Source organism: Beta vulgaris, chromosome 4 (genome assembly GCF_026745355.1).
Source record: "Beta vulgaris subsp. vulgaris cultivar EL10 chromosome 4, EL10.2, whole genome shotgun sequence".
NCBI classification, from domain to species: domain Eukaryota; kingdom Viridiplantae; phylum Streptophyta; class Magnoliopsida; order Caryophyllales; family Amaranthaceae; genus Beta; species Beta vulgaris.
Genome location: NC_079205.1, coordinates 21,300,850 through 21,316,144, shown reverse-complemented (window position 1 = coordinate 21,316,144; position 15,295 = coordinate 21,300,850). Strand labels below are relative to the sequence as shown.

The 15,295-nt window shown below is 33.9% G+C and overlaps 2 protein-coding genes across 2 annotated transcripts; one reads left to right on the top strand and one right to left on the bottom strand.

Moving 5' to 3' along the window:
* Window positions 1-1,016: 1,016 nt before the first annotated feature.
* Window positions 1,017-5,223, top strand: LOC104907345 (hypothetical protein). The gene is made up of 7 exons (XM_010696260.4): window positions 1,017-1,429; window positions 1,503-1,567; window positions 2,375-2,437; window positions 2,564-2,665; window positions 2,818-2,883; window positions 3,302-3,362; window positions 4,229-5,223. Exons 1-7 carry the CDS (start codon window positions 1,108-1,110, stop codon window positions 5,059-5,061), a joined length of 1,512 nt encoding a protein of 503 aa, XP_010694562.2. The 5' UTR covers window positions 1,017-1,107; the 3' UTR covers window positions 5,062-5,223.
* A 3,404-nt stretch (window positions 5,224-8,627) lies between these two features.
* LOC104907373 (uncharacterized) lies at window positions 8,628-9,326 on the bottom strand. The gene has a single exon (XM_010696301.2). It carries the CDS (start codon window positions 9,324-9,326, stop codon window positions 8,628-8,630), a length of 699 nt encoding a protein of 232 aa, XP_010694603.2.
* Between the last annotated feature and the right edge of the window lie 5,969 nt (window positions 9,327-15,295).

Sequence of the window (15,295 nt, the reverse complement as noted above, 5' to 3'; positions counted from 1 at the left end):
TGTTGGTTGTTCTCCTGTTCATCTCAACCGGGCTTTTCATGTTATCTCTTCCTCAACTTCTAAGCAAGTTGCTATTGCTAGCTTTGACATTTTTCATTTTTTTATATTTAATTTTACTTGCTCTGCCAAAAAACGTAATTAATAATTTAAGCAAATAATAGCTATTTATAGCATAACTTGACCAATATAATACGGTTTTGTGGAGGCAAAAATTATTATGGTTTTTATTACTGATACTTAATTTCATTTTACATACGTGCATAATTACAACAATGAAAATAGAAACTTACCAATAAGATCAATATATTTCCGTGCATAATCTTTTGTATATGAAATTCACTGTTTTTCAATGTTATTAAGATCATAGCCGTGAATTATGGGATATGATAGGGAGTCCAAAGATACCATTCCTATTTAAAGCAATTGAGGATTATGCGGGGATTGATTTCCTAAAATATAGATTGAGTGGCACACGCCTATTTTTATATGGAACCGACACATCAACAAATATGGACATGAATGGTACTATACACGTGGCGATTGAAAGTGGAGGATCAATTTAGAAGCGACATTTGGCAAACTGTTTAAGAGGTTGACACGTAAGCTAATATGACTTTGCTTTATATATATATTTCCGTGCATAATCTTTTGTATATGAAATTCACTGTTTTTCAATGTTATTAAGATCATAGCCGTGAATTATGGGATATGATAGGGAGTCCAAAGATACCATTCCTATTTAAAGCAATTGAGGATTATGCGGGGATTGATTTCCTAAAATATAGATTGAGTGGCACACGCCTATTTTTATATGGAACCGACACATCAACAAATATGGACATGAATGGTACTATACACGTGGCGATTGAAAGTGGAGGATCAATTTAGAAGCGACATTTGGCAAACTGTTTAAGAGGTTGACACGTAAGCTAATATGACTTTGCTTTATATATATATATAGAATATAGATATAGATAGATTTGTTATCACGCGTTGTACGCATTTTGAAACAAAGACTGCCCCCTAATCGTGTTTACTTTAGAAAAAAAAAAGAAACTCAATAAAAGGGCGGGAAATCGACTCCACTCCAAGAGTGTGGTAGAAATCATGGAGGTGGAGGAGCCATGGGAAGCGCTAGACACAGACGACACAGACCTCTCTTCTTCAACCTCGTTACTCCGTCATTGCACCCACCAACCTCGCCTCTCTAACATCACTTCTCAACCACCACAACAACAGCCATCAACCATCCATCGCCTCATTCCTGGCCCTGCTGCGGCCATCCAAGCCGCTATGCATCGACACAACAACGCAAATCAACCCTCAGAGATTTCTACTCAGGAGTACATTCGCAGAGTTGAGGAGGATTCTGGGGAAGAATTTTCCCGACGTCCCTGGGTTTTTGCCCTTGAATTTCTTCACCGTCATGGTAATTTCATTTCTGCATAATTTAGTTGCTTTTTCATCTTTTAAAATTCCTTTATTGTGGTTTCATTTTTAAGGTATGGCTGATACGACTCCTGTAAGTGCAATCAAGAAGTGTGTGAATGCTCAAAGAATCGACAAGGTATTGTAAACTTATTTTCTATGTATGAGAATTGAGAATTAGGTCAAATGGCGTATGTGATTCATTCAATGCGAAATCTAGTTTTTTAGGTTTCAACTATAATTTGGGTTACTGGGTTAGCATTGCAAACTTTTTTTTTTTCCTAATTAGGGTTTGAGTGATATTAGTTGCTTGTGTGGTCTTGTTACCTTCATCCTGATGCACAAAGGTTATGTAAGTATATATATACTTCATCCGCTAAATAAGTGCAACACTTTGTTTTCACGTTTGCCAATGCATTATTTTAACCATTAATATCTTCAATTATCAATAAGTAATAATAATAAAAAGTTGATATTAAAAAAGTTCACATTCAAACGAATCTAACAAGATCCCACATGACTATGTTTTTCCTAAAATGTAAATCACCAAAGCTAATTAAAGTTTAAACTGTGAATAGTAAACACTATGCAAATATTGCACTTATTTAGAAACGGAAGAAGTATATATATATATATATATATATATATATATATATATATATATATATATATATATATGCGGTTTCCTGTGAGTTTTCTTTATCCAATTTGTTCTCAATTCCTAACTGTTTGTTATACTTCCTCCATTCTGAAATAAGTAAAACACTTCTCTGTTGAATAAGTAAAACATATCAAACATATCATATGGGTTCTTTTGGGTAGTATGGAAAAAACTATATTAGAGTGGTACGTTTCGAACTGATTACAGCAGTTAGCCAGTTAACTTAGTTGTCCTCTCAACGCAGCTATCTTACTAGTTATTGTCATGGCTTTCTTTGCTTTATAGGTTGTTGCAATTGTGAAATCTTGTGCACCAAATGGTCTGGGTGATGTGATGATTACTCTTAAGGTATACACACCATGTTTTGTCCTAAGATTTTCATGTTTTTGCATCTCCTACAGGCTACATGTGTATGTCTGATTTAATGTTGACATTCTATTGTCTTTTAATGGTTGATTGCAACTTGACTTGTAGGATCCAACTGGTACTATTAGTGCTAGTATTCATAGGAAAGTTCTCAGTTTAGAAGAGTTTGGAAAAATGCTTGCTGTTGGCTCAGTTTTGATACTGAAGAAGGTTTGATTTTAATGTTATTGGTGGTTGGTGAATTATCAGTTCCTCGTATTTCTTTTTCTATGTACTCATTTGTTAGTGGCTTGCTCTAAATTGCAACTAAACATTCACTATGTGCTGTTTTTTGGGACTAACATGAAGCAGGACAATTCCAGGTTGTTGCATTTTCCTCTTCATGCAGATCTTGCTATCTTAATATTACGAGAAGCAATATTGCAAAGGTACTCTCATGTGATTGATTTCAGGAGCTTGGAAATTGGAATACTTGTAAACTTTGATGTGAAATTTGATGCTGATAAGTGAAGAGCTGTATATGTGTCTTAGTCTGAGTTCTGTATTACTGCATTTTAGTGGCAAAGCAATGGTACATAAAGGTGCAATTTAGAGGGGTGTAATGAGAAGATGATAGAAATAATTTGAAACATGAAGACCATATTCTTTGAGAACTTTGGGATAATACAGCATCTGCCACTTGAAATTGAAGTTATTAACGTATTTTTAGGCATTCATCTGATGCTGTTTATGCAGTTATATGAGTAATGATGATACATTATGCTAAATTGCTGCATCGTTTGGACTGGTATCTATTGCTAACTTGTACCAGCAAATATCTCAAGGAATACCCACTTCTCACTGCAGGTAATTTCTGTAGACTGTGAAGTCCAAAATTTTCCTGAAGCTAACCTAGACAGTACTCCAGGTAGCATTCATCATCTCCTCTTTCTGATATATTTGATGCTAACGTAAATAAAATCTCCTACTTTGGGTGTTTTACGAGCAGCACAATCTTTGGGAAGCGTTTCAATTTTTTTCTTTGCATTTATTATGTATATCCTGTTTGTATCTACGACTAGTTAAAGAGCTGTAGGAGATCTGCATCAGAGCTCTAGGATATTTTTAGTAGCTCATCAGGATAAACTATTCCAGTATTATGACCTTGTATATTGCGTTGTCTTAAGAAATAAATTATTGATCTAAAACCCTTATGTGAGAAGATAGAGCTTCATTGCGTGTATCATTTTCTTTGTCCATATCTGGTACTCTCTTACTGCTGATGCTGATTTGAGGTAGTAGTAGCAAAGCTGATATGCCTTCCTATACTTGCTCGTTTAATGATGTACCAAAAACTGTGGGCTGCAGAAGCAGAGCCTTTTGGAATTTCATCAGTATTCTCCCTATGAACACTGAATTTGCTCATTATATCCATATATGGGCATATTTTGTACCATCAGAACTAAAATTAGAAACATTGTCATGCATTACCAATGTTGGAGTTGAATTAATATTCCCATTTTTACGGTCAGCTACCAATTATACTTGAACATGCTCCAATAGTCAGCTTTCATAAACAAAAACGCAAATTATGCTTGTAGATTCATCTGTGACACTTATGTGACCCATGAGTATCATTAAACTATAAGTCTCATGCCAAATTCACTTTTAATGAACTGGAAACAGTCTTCTACTGATCTCTTACCTGATCCTATTAAGTACAATTTAACTTGCTACTTGTTGAGGTTCTACAATCCTCTTTACTGGTCAATAACACCAATCTTTTATTATTAGTACCAAGCATAAAATCAGTAACACCAGAAAACACTTTTGCCCCTGTATCTGGAAGAACTGAAAGAGTTGTTGGAGATGTGCGTCGAATCTCTAATTCAAAAGGAAAAGAAATAATTCAAGAGCTTACGGGACAGGAAAACTATACCCAGTCCAGCAGCAGCAATAACGGCAGACAGATCAAAAGTGTAGCTGAAAATAACTCCAAGCATACCGTTCATATTGATCTAGTTGATTCTGGCTATAGTGCTTATGGTCGCTACAACAAACAGCAAGAATGCAACTCAGTTGGAACCAGACAACCAGGTCCTGGCTCATTGGAAGGGATATTTAGGAACCTTCAGGACCTTGATACTAATGCCAAGCATAGGAAGATGAGAGAACATAGCTCTGCCCCTGGCAATATTGAGAACCTGGGTGACCGAAACTGGCAGGCAAATGCTGTTCAAGTTGAAAGGCTGCTGCGGGCAAATAACTGTAGCATGAGTGCAACTGAGAAAGTTGAGACTACTGTGCATGCGCCAGCTGGCACAAGCTCAAGGATGCCTAAGAATGCTGATGATCTTCACATATGTAGTGCAGATGATTTCGACAAGCAACAACAGCTCAGGGGCATTGGTTATGCACCAGGCATGGCTGAGAACCTGGCTAAGAGAGACGTGTTTGAATTAAATGGTGGTGTAAAGTTGACACAGCAGACAGAGACCAAAGACGATGGTCAAGATTCTAGAGGAGCAAATGGAGTAAAGAAGCAAAGGTTGGCACTGATATCTAGAACTGCAATTCAGGAATGGACTGATGAACAGCTCTGTGTACTTGACATGGATGAGGATTGAATACATTGTACATGCTGACTTAGGTACTTTTCATATGTTATGTTAATGAAGCTTTTGTTTTGGTTTAGAACTTGAACGAGTGTTTTCATTTGTGAAAGTGTAAACAGTTTTGATGTGAATACACTGTACAGGCTTTCTGTAGTAACTTTTCATCTTTTTTTTCATGAAGCTTCTGTTTTTGTTTAGAAGTTGAATGAGATTTTTCAATAGTGAACTGAACTGTAATTGATGTGATTGCACAGTATTACATAGTGACTAATGAAGGCACACACAATCAATATTTTTGTTTCGGAGGGCAACAGGGACTATGAGTATTAGATTTGGTGATCCAAGCCTATGCACACATATTACCCAGCATAACGTTGCAGGCGGTATGTTGCTGGACAAAAAAATAATTTATGCCTACTGCCTTAGTGACATGAGATGAGTTGTGTAATTTGCCAATCTTGAACAGAATCGGAAAACTTGCAAGAACTAGGATAAATTACTCTCAAATCACGGTTAGAGGGTTTTCTAATGTTGGAAATGCTCTTATGAGAAACAAGCCGATGGTCACTTTCAATTAACAAAATTAAACTTTCTTTTTTGGCAACTACATACAACAAAAAGTCAAGCAAAAAAAAAAAAAAGCAAATACAACAGACAAAAACAACATCATCCTACCATGCCCTCGCCTCAATAGCTAAGACATCTGCTGCATGAAGTGCCATGAACTATATTCCTACCAATCTTACACACCCCCATATAATAAACTAGGTCCTGGACCTATGCATAATGCACAATAACTTTTTAGCTTAATAAGAATATTTATAAATCAATTACATTGAAACACTACTCGATCAAAAACTTTCTTGTATAATAGAAATGCACATTTATATTAATTATAAAGTTGTTTAGCACATACATAATACTCTTATATTTTGGAAGACTTCTTATATGCTGCATTACTCGTAGTATTAGACATCCCATATGATTTCTAACAAATTAGTACTATTAAGCACTTACTCGTGATTCTGGAAATGACTACATAAAATTGGCCACGGCGAGAACTGGTATGGGGAGATAAAACCCACCATATGATATGATATGTCCTTGACTTCTAACACTGCAAAAGGAAACTGCCTTTTTTGAAACCTCATAGGAAATTATGTTCCATCTGACAGAATGAGTATCATACAAGTCATAAATACCTTATTCCTTGTTACTACCTAAAATGACCACAACTTGGATGATTTCCTACATACTTGATTATTAGCCTAATACTATTAAACAAACCACATGTTGCGTCAATCTTTCTTAGTAGCATCATTGGTGTACCAAACTTCACTTTTTCAGTTTAAATAGTGATTCAGTAGGCGGAAACATCAAATAGTATTTAGGAATTTAGTAGAGTAGATTTCATGTACTTTTAAGTTGCACTTTTCTTTGGAAATTGCATTCAAACTTAAATATACTATAGTAATTTCTCAGGTAATTCAGACAACCCATGATCATTCACCATTTTCACCATCTCATTAGTCGAATCAAGAATAGCCCCGTTTGAAAATAATTAGGTTCTTCTAAATGATCCTTAAGGTGGCCAAATATATGTTTTCCACTATACCTTGATATAGGATCACTTCCAACATCTATAAAATTGACAATGAGTATGTAGAACCCTTGCCATGATATTTAGTCTTGTGTGTAAAGTTGAATAACTTACCTATCATCCATAGTTTTATTATGACAAGGATGCTGATCAAAATATCAAATCAGAATATTGATCATAGTTTACGTTACTATTTACAATCCAAAATTAGTCATTACCCTGTTTTTATTTTTATGTTATATTGTGAACCCTTAAAAGGTTACTATTGTGTACAAATTTCAATCTTTGTTTAGTATTTAGTGCTATACTCTCATTTTTATTTTCATTTATTGTAAAATTTTGATACTACATATAATGAATCGGAGTGATTAAAAAAATGATAAATATAATTTTTCCGCTGTTGGTTTTTGTTCCTCCTAATAATGTCTTTTCTGGGTTTAACATTTCGTTCTTCCCACTTGACTTTTCCCTCCGAAAAATTATCCCGACTGGCTCCAATAGCCCACCGTCAAGCCTTACTCATTAATTTCTTCCAAAAAGCAATTCGGAAGAACTAAAAACATGAAGGTAGAATTTTTGTAAATAAATCAAGTCAACACAAGTTTTAATATTTATTAAACTAATTTAGAACATATAAATACGTAATAGTGTATTGTATATGTGTGTTTTATAGGTTCCCAATATAATTTACATTTCATGGCTATCCTTTGTATAAGAAAAAGTGAAAACAAAAGTATATAGGCAAAATAGAAACTCCAATTCAATAACTCTATCTAATCCTTTCAAAACAGTTACACTCCCTTTGTCTCTCAACATCCCAAAAAACGGATTCATTCTTTCCATTCATCTTTCTCTCTAGAAAACCATAAACTTAAAAAGTGACCAAACTTAATATTTATTTATTGGGAGTAAAACCAACTAATATTGAATATTTACAATCCCTCTTTTGACATATAATGCTAAAAAATTATCTCATTTTGTTGATTCATCTATCTCAAATAGTATCCTTATTTCTAGTCTAATACCCATGCGATGTATGGTTACATATCATATTATTACTTTGTAGAAAATTATAAGATAAACATTTAACTCCTTTCTAATAACAAATTAAATTAATCATTACGTCGTATGGTGTCTTTTCAACTGCTTTGGATGGTGCTCTGTTAAGTGTGAATGTCATTGTTTCATGCGCAAATCCCCAAAATGAAATAGGATGATCAACAAGACTCATCATGGATCGAACCATATCAAGTAGAGTTCGATTCCTTCTTTCGGAAACGCCATTAAACTGTGGTGTACCTAGTGGAGTCTATTGTGGAAGTATTTCATAATCCTTCAAATGATCACCAAATTCTTGAGATAATATTCACCACCACGATCGGATCGCATTGCCTTAATTTTCTTCACAAGTTGGTTTTGTACTTCATTCTGGAATTCCTTAAAACTTTCAAAGGATTCTGACTTATGTCGCATGAGGTAAACAAATCCAAATATGCTTACATCATCAGTAAAAGTAATGAAGTAATGTACCCTCCCCTAGCCAAATTAATCATAGGTCCACACACATCCGTATGTATGAGGGCTAAAATGTCATTGGCCCTTTCACTTGAACCTGTGAAAGAAGACTTTGTCATTTCTCCCATCAAGCAAAACTCACAAGTATCAAATGATTCGAAATCAAATGATTTGAGAATTCCATCTTTATGAGCTTCTCAATGCGCTTTGAGCTTATGTGCTGCTAGAAACATAAAGCAAATGATTCAAACCCTACATACCTATGGCATTGTCGATTATGTTATAGATGTGGGTTTCTAAGTCTAGCACATATAAGCCATTTGATAACTTAGCGGATACATAGAACATATCATTCAAATACGCAATACAACAATTTTTCTTTATTGTGAATGAACAACCTTCAGAATCCAAAATAGGAATCGAAATAATGTTCTTTGTGATAGCAGGAACATGATAACAATTATTAAGTTCTAAAACCAATTAATCCTGAAGGTAAAAGTAGACTATATACCCACAGTGCCAATATAGCTAGAACTCGTGCTCCATTGCCAACGCGAAGATCTAATTTTCCCTTTCCCAATATTCTACTTCTTTTGAGGCCTTGCATATTACAAATAATGTGTGAACCACAAGCGGTATCAAATACCCAAGAAGCAGAAGTTGCTAAGTTAACTTCTATAACATACATATCTGAACTAGAAACTCCCTTATTTTGATCCTTCAGATACTTGCGACGACTACTTTTCCAATGACCAACCTTGTTGCAGGTGTAACAATAGTGCTCATCAACAACTTTTGGTTTTGGTCTAGTCTTTTGCTTTTCAGAAGCTTCATACTTGGCAACTTGTTTCCTTTTGTCCTTCTTAATAGCAGTCCCAATCCTATTAAGCGATTTCCCTTTACTAACCACGAGAACATCCTCATATTCTTTTCCTGGCTCGTTAGGGATGTTTTGCTCAGTCTGAGTTAGCCTTTCATGCATCTCTTTCATTGTTGCTTCCTCCCCTTGCATGTGAAAGTCGTTAAACTTATCAGTTCTAAGAACGATTATCATTTCCCTCTCACTTGCAATGAAACGTTCAACATTCAATTTGTCCTTAGAAAGGATGGAGCACAAATTACAAGTAGAATTGTTGGTGTTGATGTTGTTGTAACTAGACATAATTACTACAACAAAATAATAAAGCAAGATTCAATCAATGTTTATCAAGAAAGCAACAACTAAACAAATTTTAATTAATTACTACCCTTTTATTCAATATGAAAGTCCCCTATTGAATAAAGAAATAACTAAGATCTTCTCCCACTTTAATCAAACGAACTTTGGCCCTGCCTTCAATTTATAGTAGTTGAGGTAAGTAAACACTTTACTAATTATAATTCTTGATAGACAGGTTAACAACTCCTTGTTTACTCTTATCTCTTAGCTTCAAAACCCAAAACTTTGTCTTTTGATGATTTTCTTGAGTTAAACCAAACATTAACATGTAAGTTTCAAAAAACTACCCTACTATCCCCGAAATTATGAGTAAGACCCCACTTTGGCAGAACCTATCACTCATTATCTAAGGCTTTATAGGTGTTGTTTGGAAAAGCAATTATAACTCAATATTACTTTTGGGGACCTAACACTAGTAGAATAATTGCTATTTGCTGCGGTTAAAAAGTGCCCTATTGCTGCGGTTTTGGGCGCGCAGCAATTAAAGGGGCAGCAATAGGTATTAATAATATTGCTGCGGTTTTAAACCACAGCAATATCTTCAAATATTGCTGCGGTTCTTAGGTCAAACCGCAGCAATATTATAATTTTTTACCTGTTTAACATGTAATATTGCTGCGGTTTTTGGCCCAAAACCGCAGCAATATTATAAATTAAAAAACAAAAAGGTAACCTTGCTGCGGTTTATATGGTAGGACCCGCAACAATATGCACTAGACAGGTAAAAAAAAAATTATTCTTAAAAAAAATTAAAAAATAGAAGAAAAAAACGAAAATCGTCGTTGGTACCCAGATTTCAATTCGCAACTGCGATTTCAATTCGCAACTCCACAATGTCGAACATAATTTAACATCAATAACCAGATCTTAAAAAATGAAACCAAACTATAATCAAACCAGATCTAAAAAATGAAATTAACATCAATAACCAAACTAGATCTAAAAAATGAAATCAGCATCAAAAGCCAAAATTAAACTAATTTATCAATAACTCTGCACTTAACATAATTTATCGAAAACAAAAAAAGGGAAAAGAGATCTAAACATAAGATCTAAATAAAAATGAAAAAAACTTAGAAAAAGGAAAAAAAATCAGATCTAAAGAAAGCAATGGCGAGATCTCGAATTGTGAGCGACGACGAGGTTTCGGACTGAGCGACGGCGAGGCTTCGCACTGAGCGACGACGACTTGTGAGGTCTTCTGGGCGACGACGATTTGCGAGAAGAAAAGCAAACGCCGGCGAGCAGATGAAGAACGAAGCGCCGACTCTTTGATGACGCTGGCGAGCAGATGAAGAACGAGCAAACTTAAACAGTGAAAACAAAATAAATGCAAGAAATTAATAGAAGTAATAATTAAAATGATCTACTATGCCCCTTAAACTTAGGAGGAAAACTAATCTTCGATAAATCTTCTCTTGAATCTCCATGGATCACCATCCTTGAAACTCCTTGGATCCTCACGCTTGATTACATAATTTGAATTAAATAAATATCTAAAATTTAAAGTTACAAAAATACAAACGATTCGCATATCGTATCTAATTTACATTCAAATATAATTATTCACATATCGTATTTACTATCCTAATTTGGGCCATACTAGTCATCACATGCAATGTATAATATCGTACATATTATATTCAACATCCACACATTTATAATATCAAAATAAAATAAACACAAACTATTTACTTATTAACAATTAATAAGCAAATAAAACATTTCATAATAATCATAAAACTTAACAAATTTAAGATAGAAATTATTTAGGAAACTTTATTATTTTAATTCAATTACTTATTTAAATATGACCATAATCTTTAATATTCACAAATTTGCAAAATAGAGGAAATTATGGATTTATGCTCAACATTAAAAACTGGATTCCCAATTTTTTTTCTTGTTTTATTAAAACTACAGTCAGTTACTGCCTGTAAATGATGACAAGCATGGAAGCCCAACAGTAGACACCAAGCCCACCACCGCCTGCCATGCCAGCACTAGGACACCAACCCGCTGTCGAAACTAGACCGCTGGCCAAAACCCACGCACATCGCACCTCCACATAGCTTCGCCTGTCATAACCGTCGAGTCCCTCACTAGCAGAACAAACCGCTAGCGGAACCAGCCTAGCATCCGTCGCACGCGCGTCCCCATTCTTCCCCACCACTCTACGCCGTCGACTTAACCCCTATTCTTGCCGACCCAAAATCGCGCTCCACCGTGGCTCCACCAATGCTATTGGTACCACCCAGCCATGGTAGGCAACCCTTTTGAATTTTGTAACAATTTACCAAAATTCCAATTAATCTTTAACCAACCATTTATTTAAAGATTTAGGATTTAATTGAGTTTTAGTAATCCAAAAATTATGGCAAAATTTTTGAATCAATCATAATCTTAAATAAATTATTAGGTTTGTTGAGATTAGATTTTAATGAATATCTCCATTAAAAACTAAATCTAACAAGAATTCAAGGTAAGAGCAAAAATCAAAATTATATCAAAAAAATTTAGAAAATTAACAATTAAAATTTGAAAAATTTGAAAATACTTTTTAGGGTGATCTTCTGAATTAACTTCACATATAAAATCAAATATTTTAATTTTTATCCTTAAATTCTATGAATAATCAAAATAAACATAAAATTTAACAAAAAATCACAAATAATATGATAAATACTCCGAAAAATAGTGGGAAAATTCCGAAAAATATTTTAAGCTATCATATTATTCAATATATATGTTGGTGATGAACATTAGATTTCTTTAACAATTCAAAAATGAAATCTTTAATTTTTAACAAATTATTTCAATGATTAATCAAATTAAACGTAAAATAATTTTAAATCTAATAAATTATATATTTTAAATCCGAAAATTATAAATAATAAAAATTTCGGACCTTTATAAATTATTTTGAGCATAAATCACAAATAAATCGATTATTTACAATTTCCAATTAATTAAAGATGCAGGAGCATCTAGCTTAAGCAACTAAGGTCTTCTTCTACATGATCAAAAGGAGAACATGGTAAAGGAGGTTCAATTTCTAAGCCTAACTAGCTCGGTTTATTCTAAAACCTTACTTAAGCAACTTGATTAGGCTAATCCTATGTTAATCTCTACTTAAGCAAGATTAGCTAATACTAATGACACCTTAATCATCATTATGTATTGGTAATCAAGTTTAGTAAGTGATTAGTAGCCTAAATACATGCTTAAGTTATGTTAATCATGCTTTAGGAGCTAAGCTAGTTTAAGCTCTTGTAATCCGGTTCTTTAAGCTAGTTTTAGGAGATGTTTTTGCTGCTTTTGGTTGCCACCTCCAGCTGAATTGAAGTCCTTGGGAAGTGTATGAACCCATATGAAGATCACATGGGCAAGGGAGGCCATATCCAATGAAAGAAGAAGACTTCAAGGCAAGGAATGCCTTCTGCCCAGCTCCAGCGTCCCAGCATGCTCTCTTTGAAGCTTTGGGCAGCAATGATTTGTGCTGCAAATGGTACAAGCTTTTGAGGAGTTATAGTTTAATATGTTTACTTTAGTATTCCATTGGTAGTTCTTCTGTTTTGTACTTCCAATAGGGTGGCTAAGCTAGTTTGTAGGAGGTGTGCTGGAATGGTTGTAATATTTGTTTCATGTTTTTTATTAGCTTAGTTGGCGTAGCTCTTGTGGTCCAAATCAGCTGATTTTTGGACACAATGTAAACAAATATGTTAGCTTTGTACTCTTTTTGGAATTAGATCATTTGAATGAAAATTGAGAGTTTTATGCTCAAAATACTCAGCTGTGTGCTAAGTGTTCTACCGGGTCAGTTTAGACCTTTATCAAATCTTTGCTTAGTTCTTTCACTTAAACGTTGATTTAGTGATTGAATCACAAAGTAGACTCAAGCTAGAAGCTTATTGTTATAGCTTAGTCTTTGATTGGTGGTATTTGGGTTAGTGAAAGTGGTGGTTGTTCAATCTAATTGAATCGGTTTGTTACAAACATCTTATGTTCTCTTTCTTTGTTCTTACTTACTTGTTCGAATGCTCTTGAATTCTTAATCAGTATGTATCAATTAATATCAAATATTGGTTATGCAAATTCAAGCCATAAATAAATCCCCCTTAATTGAATAAAAATAATAACTTTGCATACAAACATGATCATATGAATATTATGAATTAGGCAAAACTGATACCACTGTAGGAATATTTAGATGCATATAGCGGAATTTCAAGAAACAATTTCCTAACATCTATCATGGAATTGCAAAAATAATCAAACACATGAATCATTCAATATGGATTAAATATCAAACCTTTGTAGCGTGATTTTCCTATTGTATGCGAGCTTTGAAGATTTGAGACCCCCAAGCGTTGCTCCTCTAATCATTCCACGAGCACCAGTTGAACACCAATGTTTGCTAGAACGGAAGAGTATAAATTCTCTTGCTTTTGATGGTATACGCTCTGGACTATTAGACGGAATAGTTTTAGGGTTTCACTTTCTCTCTCTTGCAAAAAGAAACTGATTAATTGAATCGATCCCCTAAACCCTATTATAATATATTATATGTTACATAGTGCTAGACTCGTAAATAATACTACTCACTAGTAGAATAATTGTTTATTGCTGCGGTTTTACCCATACGCAGCAATATATATCGTAAAAAAAAAGAAAAAAATATAAAATAACCATATTGCTGCGGTTTCTACAAAAAAAAACGCAGCAATATGGTTTAGACGAATTTTTTTGACTATTTGACCAAATATTGCTGCGGTTTTCGGTAAGAACCGCAACAATATATTTAAATAAATAAAAAATTATAATTTGAACATATTGCTGCGGTTCCTACAAAAAACCGCAGCAATAGGTTTTTAAAAGTAATAATAAAATAATTTTAGGGTTTTAAGCACTTCTATCGCTCTCCTCATGTAACGCCTCTTAAGTTTTCTCTCTCCTCTCTTCTCTCTCTCTCTCTCTCTCTCTCTCTCTCCTCCTTTCGTCTCTCACGACGGTTCCCCTTTCTCTCTCTCCTTCTCTTTTCCTCATCATCAGTTTCAGACCGGTCCCCTCTCTCTCCTCCTATCTGCCTCTTATCAACCACCACCGTTCGTCTTCAACCATCTTTACGCGTGTTGGCTGTTCGCCAGATTCAATCCTTCATGCCATTCGTCTTCAATCGCCAGATTCAACCCTTCACACCGTTCGTCTTCAATCGCCTGATTCAACCTTCAAGCCGTTCGTTTTTTTGGAATATTTTCGATCGTTTTTTTTAGATATTCGATCTGTTTGTTTCGATCGTTTATTTTTCGATCGTGATTTTAGTTTTTGTAGATATTCGATCGCCAAATTCCACATTCGATCGTTTTTTTTCATTTAGATATTCGATCTTTTTTTTTCCTTTTTTTCATTTTTTTTCAATTACTTTTTAGATCTGGTTGTGTTTGTTTTTCCTTGTACATCCTTTTTTTCGTTTCTTTGTAGATATTCGATCGTTTTTTTCGTTTTTCGTATATATTCGATCGCCAAATTCCACATGCGATCATTTTTTTGGGGGTAGATATTCGATTTTGTCTTTTCATTTTTTTTTTCATTTATTTCCGGTTACTTTTTAGATCTGTTTGTTGTTTTTTAGCTTGTAGATCTTTTTTTTTTGCTTTTATATTTTTCATTTTAGATAGTTTTTTAGATTGTTTTTTCATTTTACATTTTATTATTTTGTAATATTCATGTAATTAAATTTTTCATCTTTATATATTAATATATTAATGAGATTCATGTTATTTTATCTTCAGTTTGCCTGCGAATTTAATGGAAAATGAATGGGTTAATTGTTTGGTTTTAATATTTCAAATTTAATTGACAAATGCAAAAAAAAAAAAAAAAAAAATTACCTGTACAGGGACATATTGCTG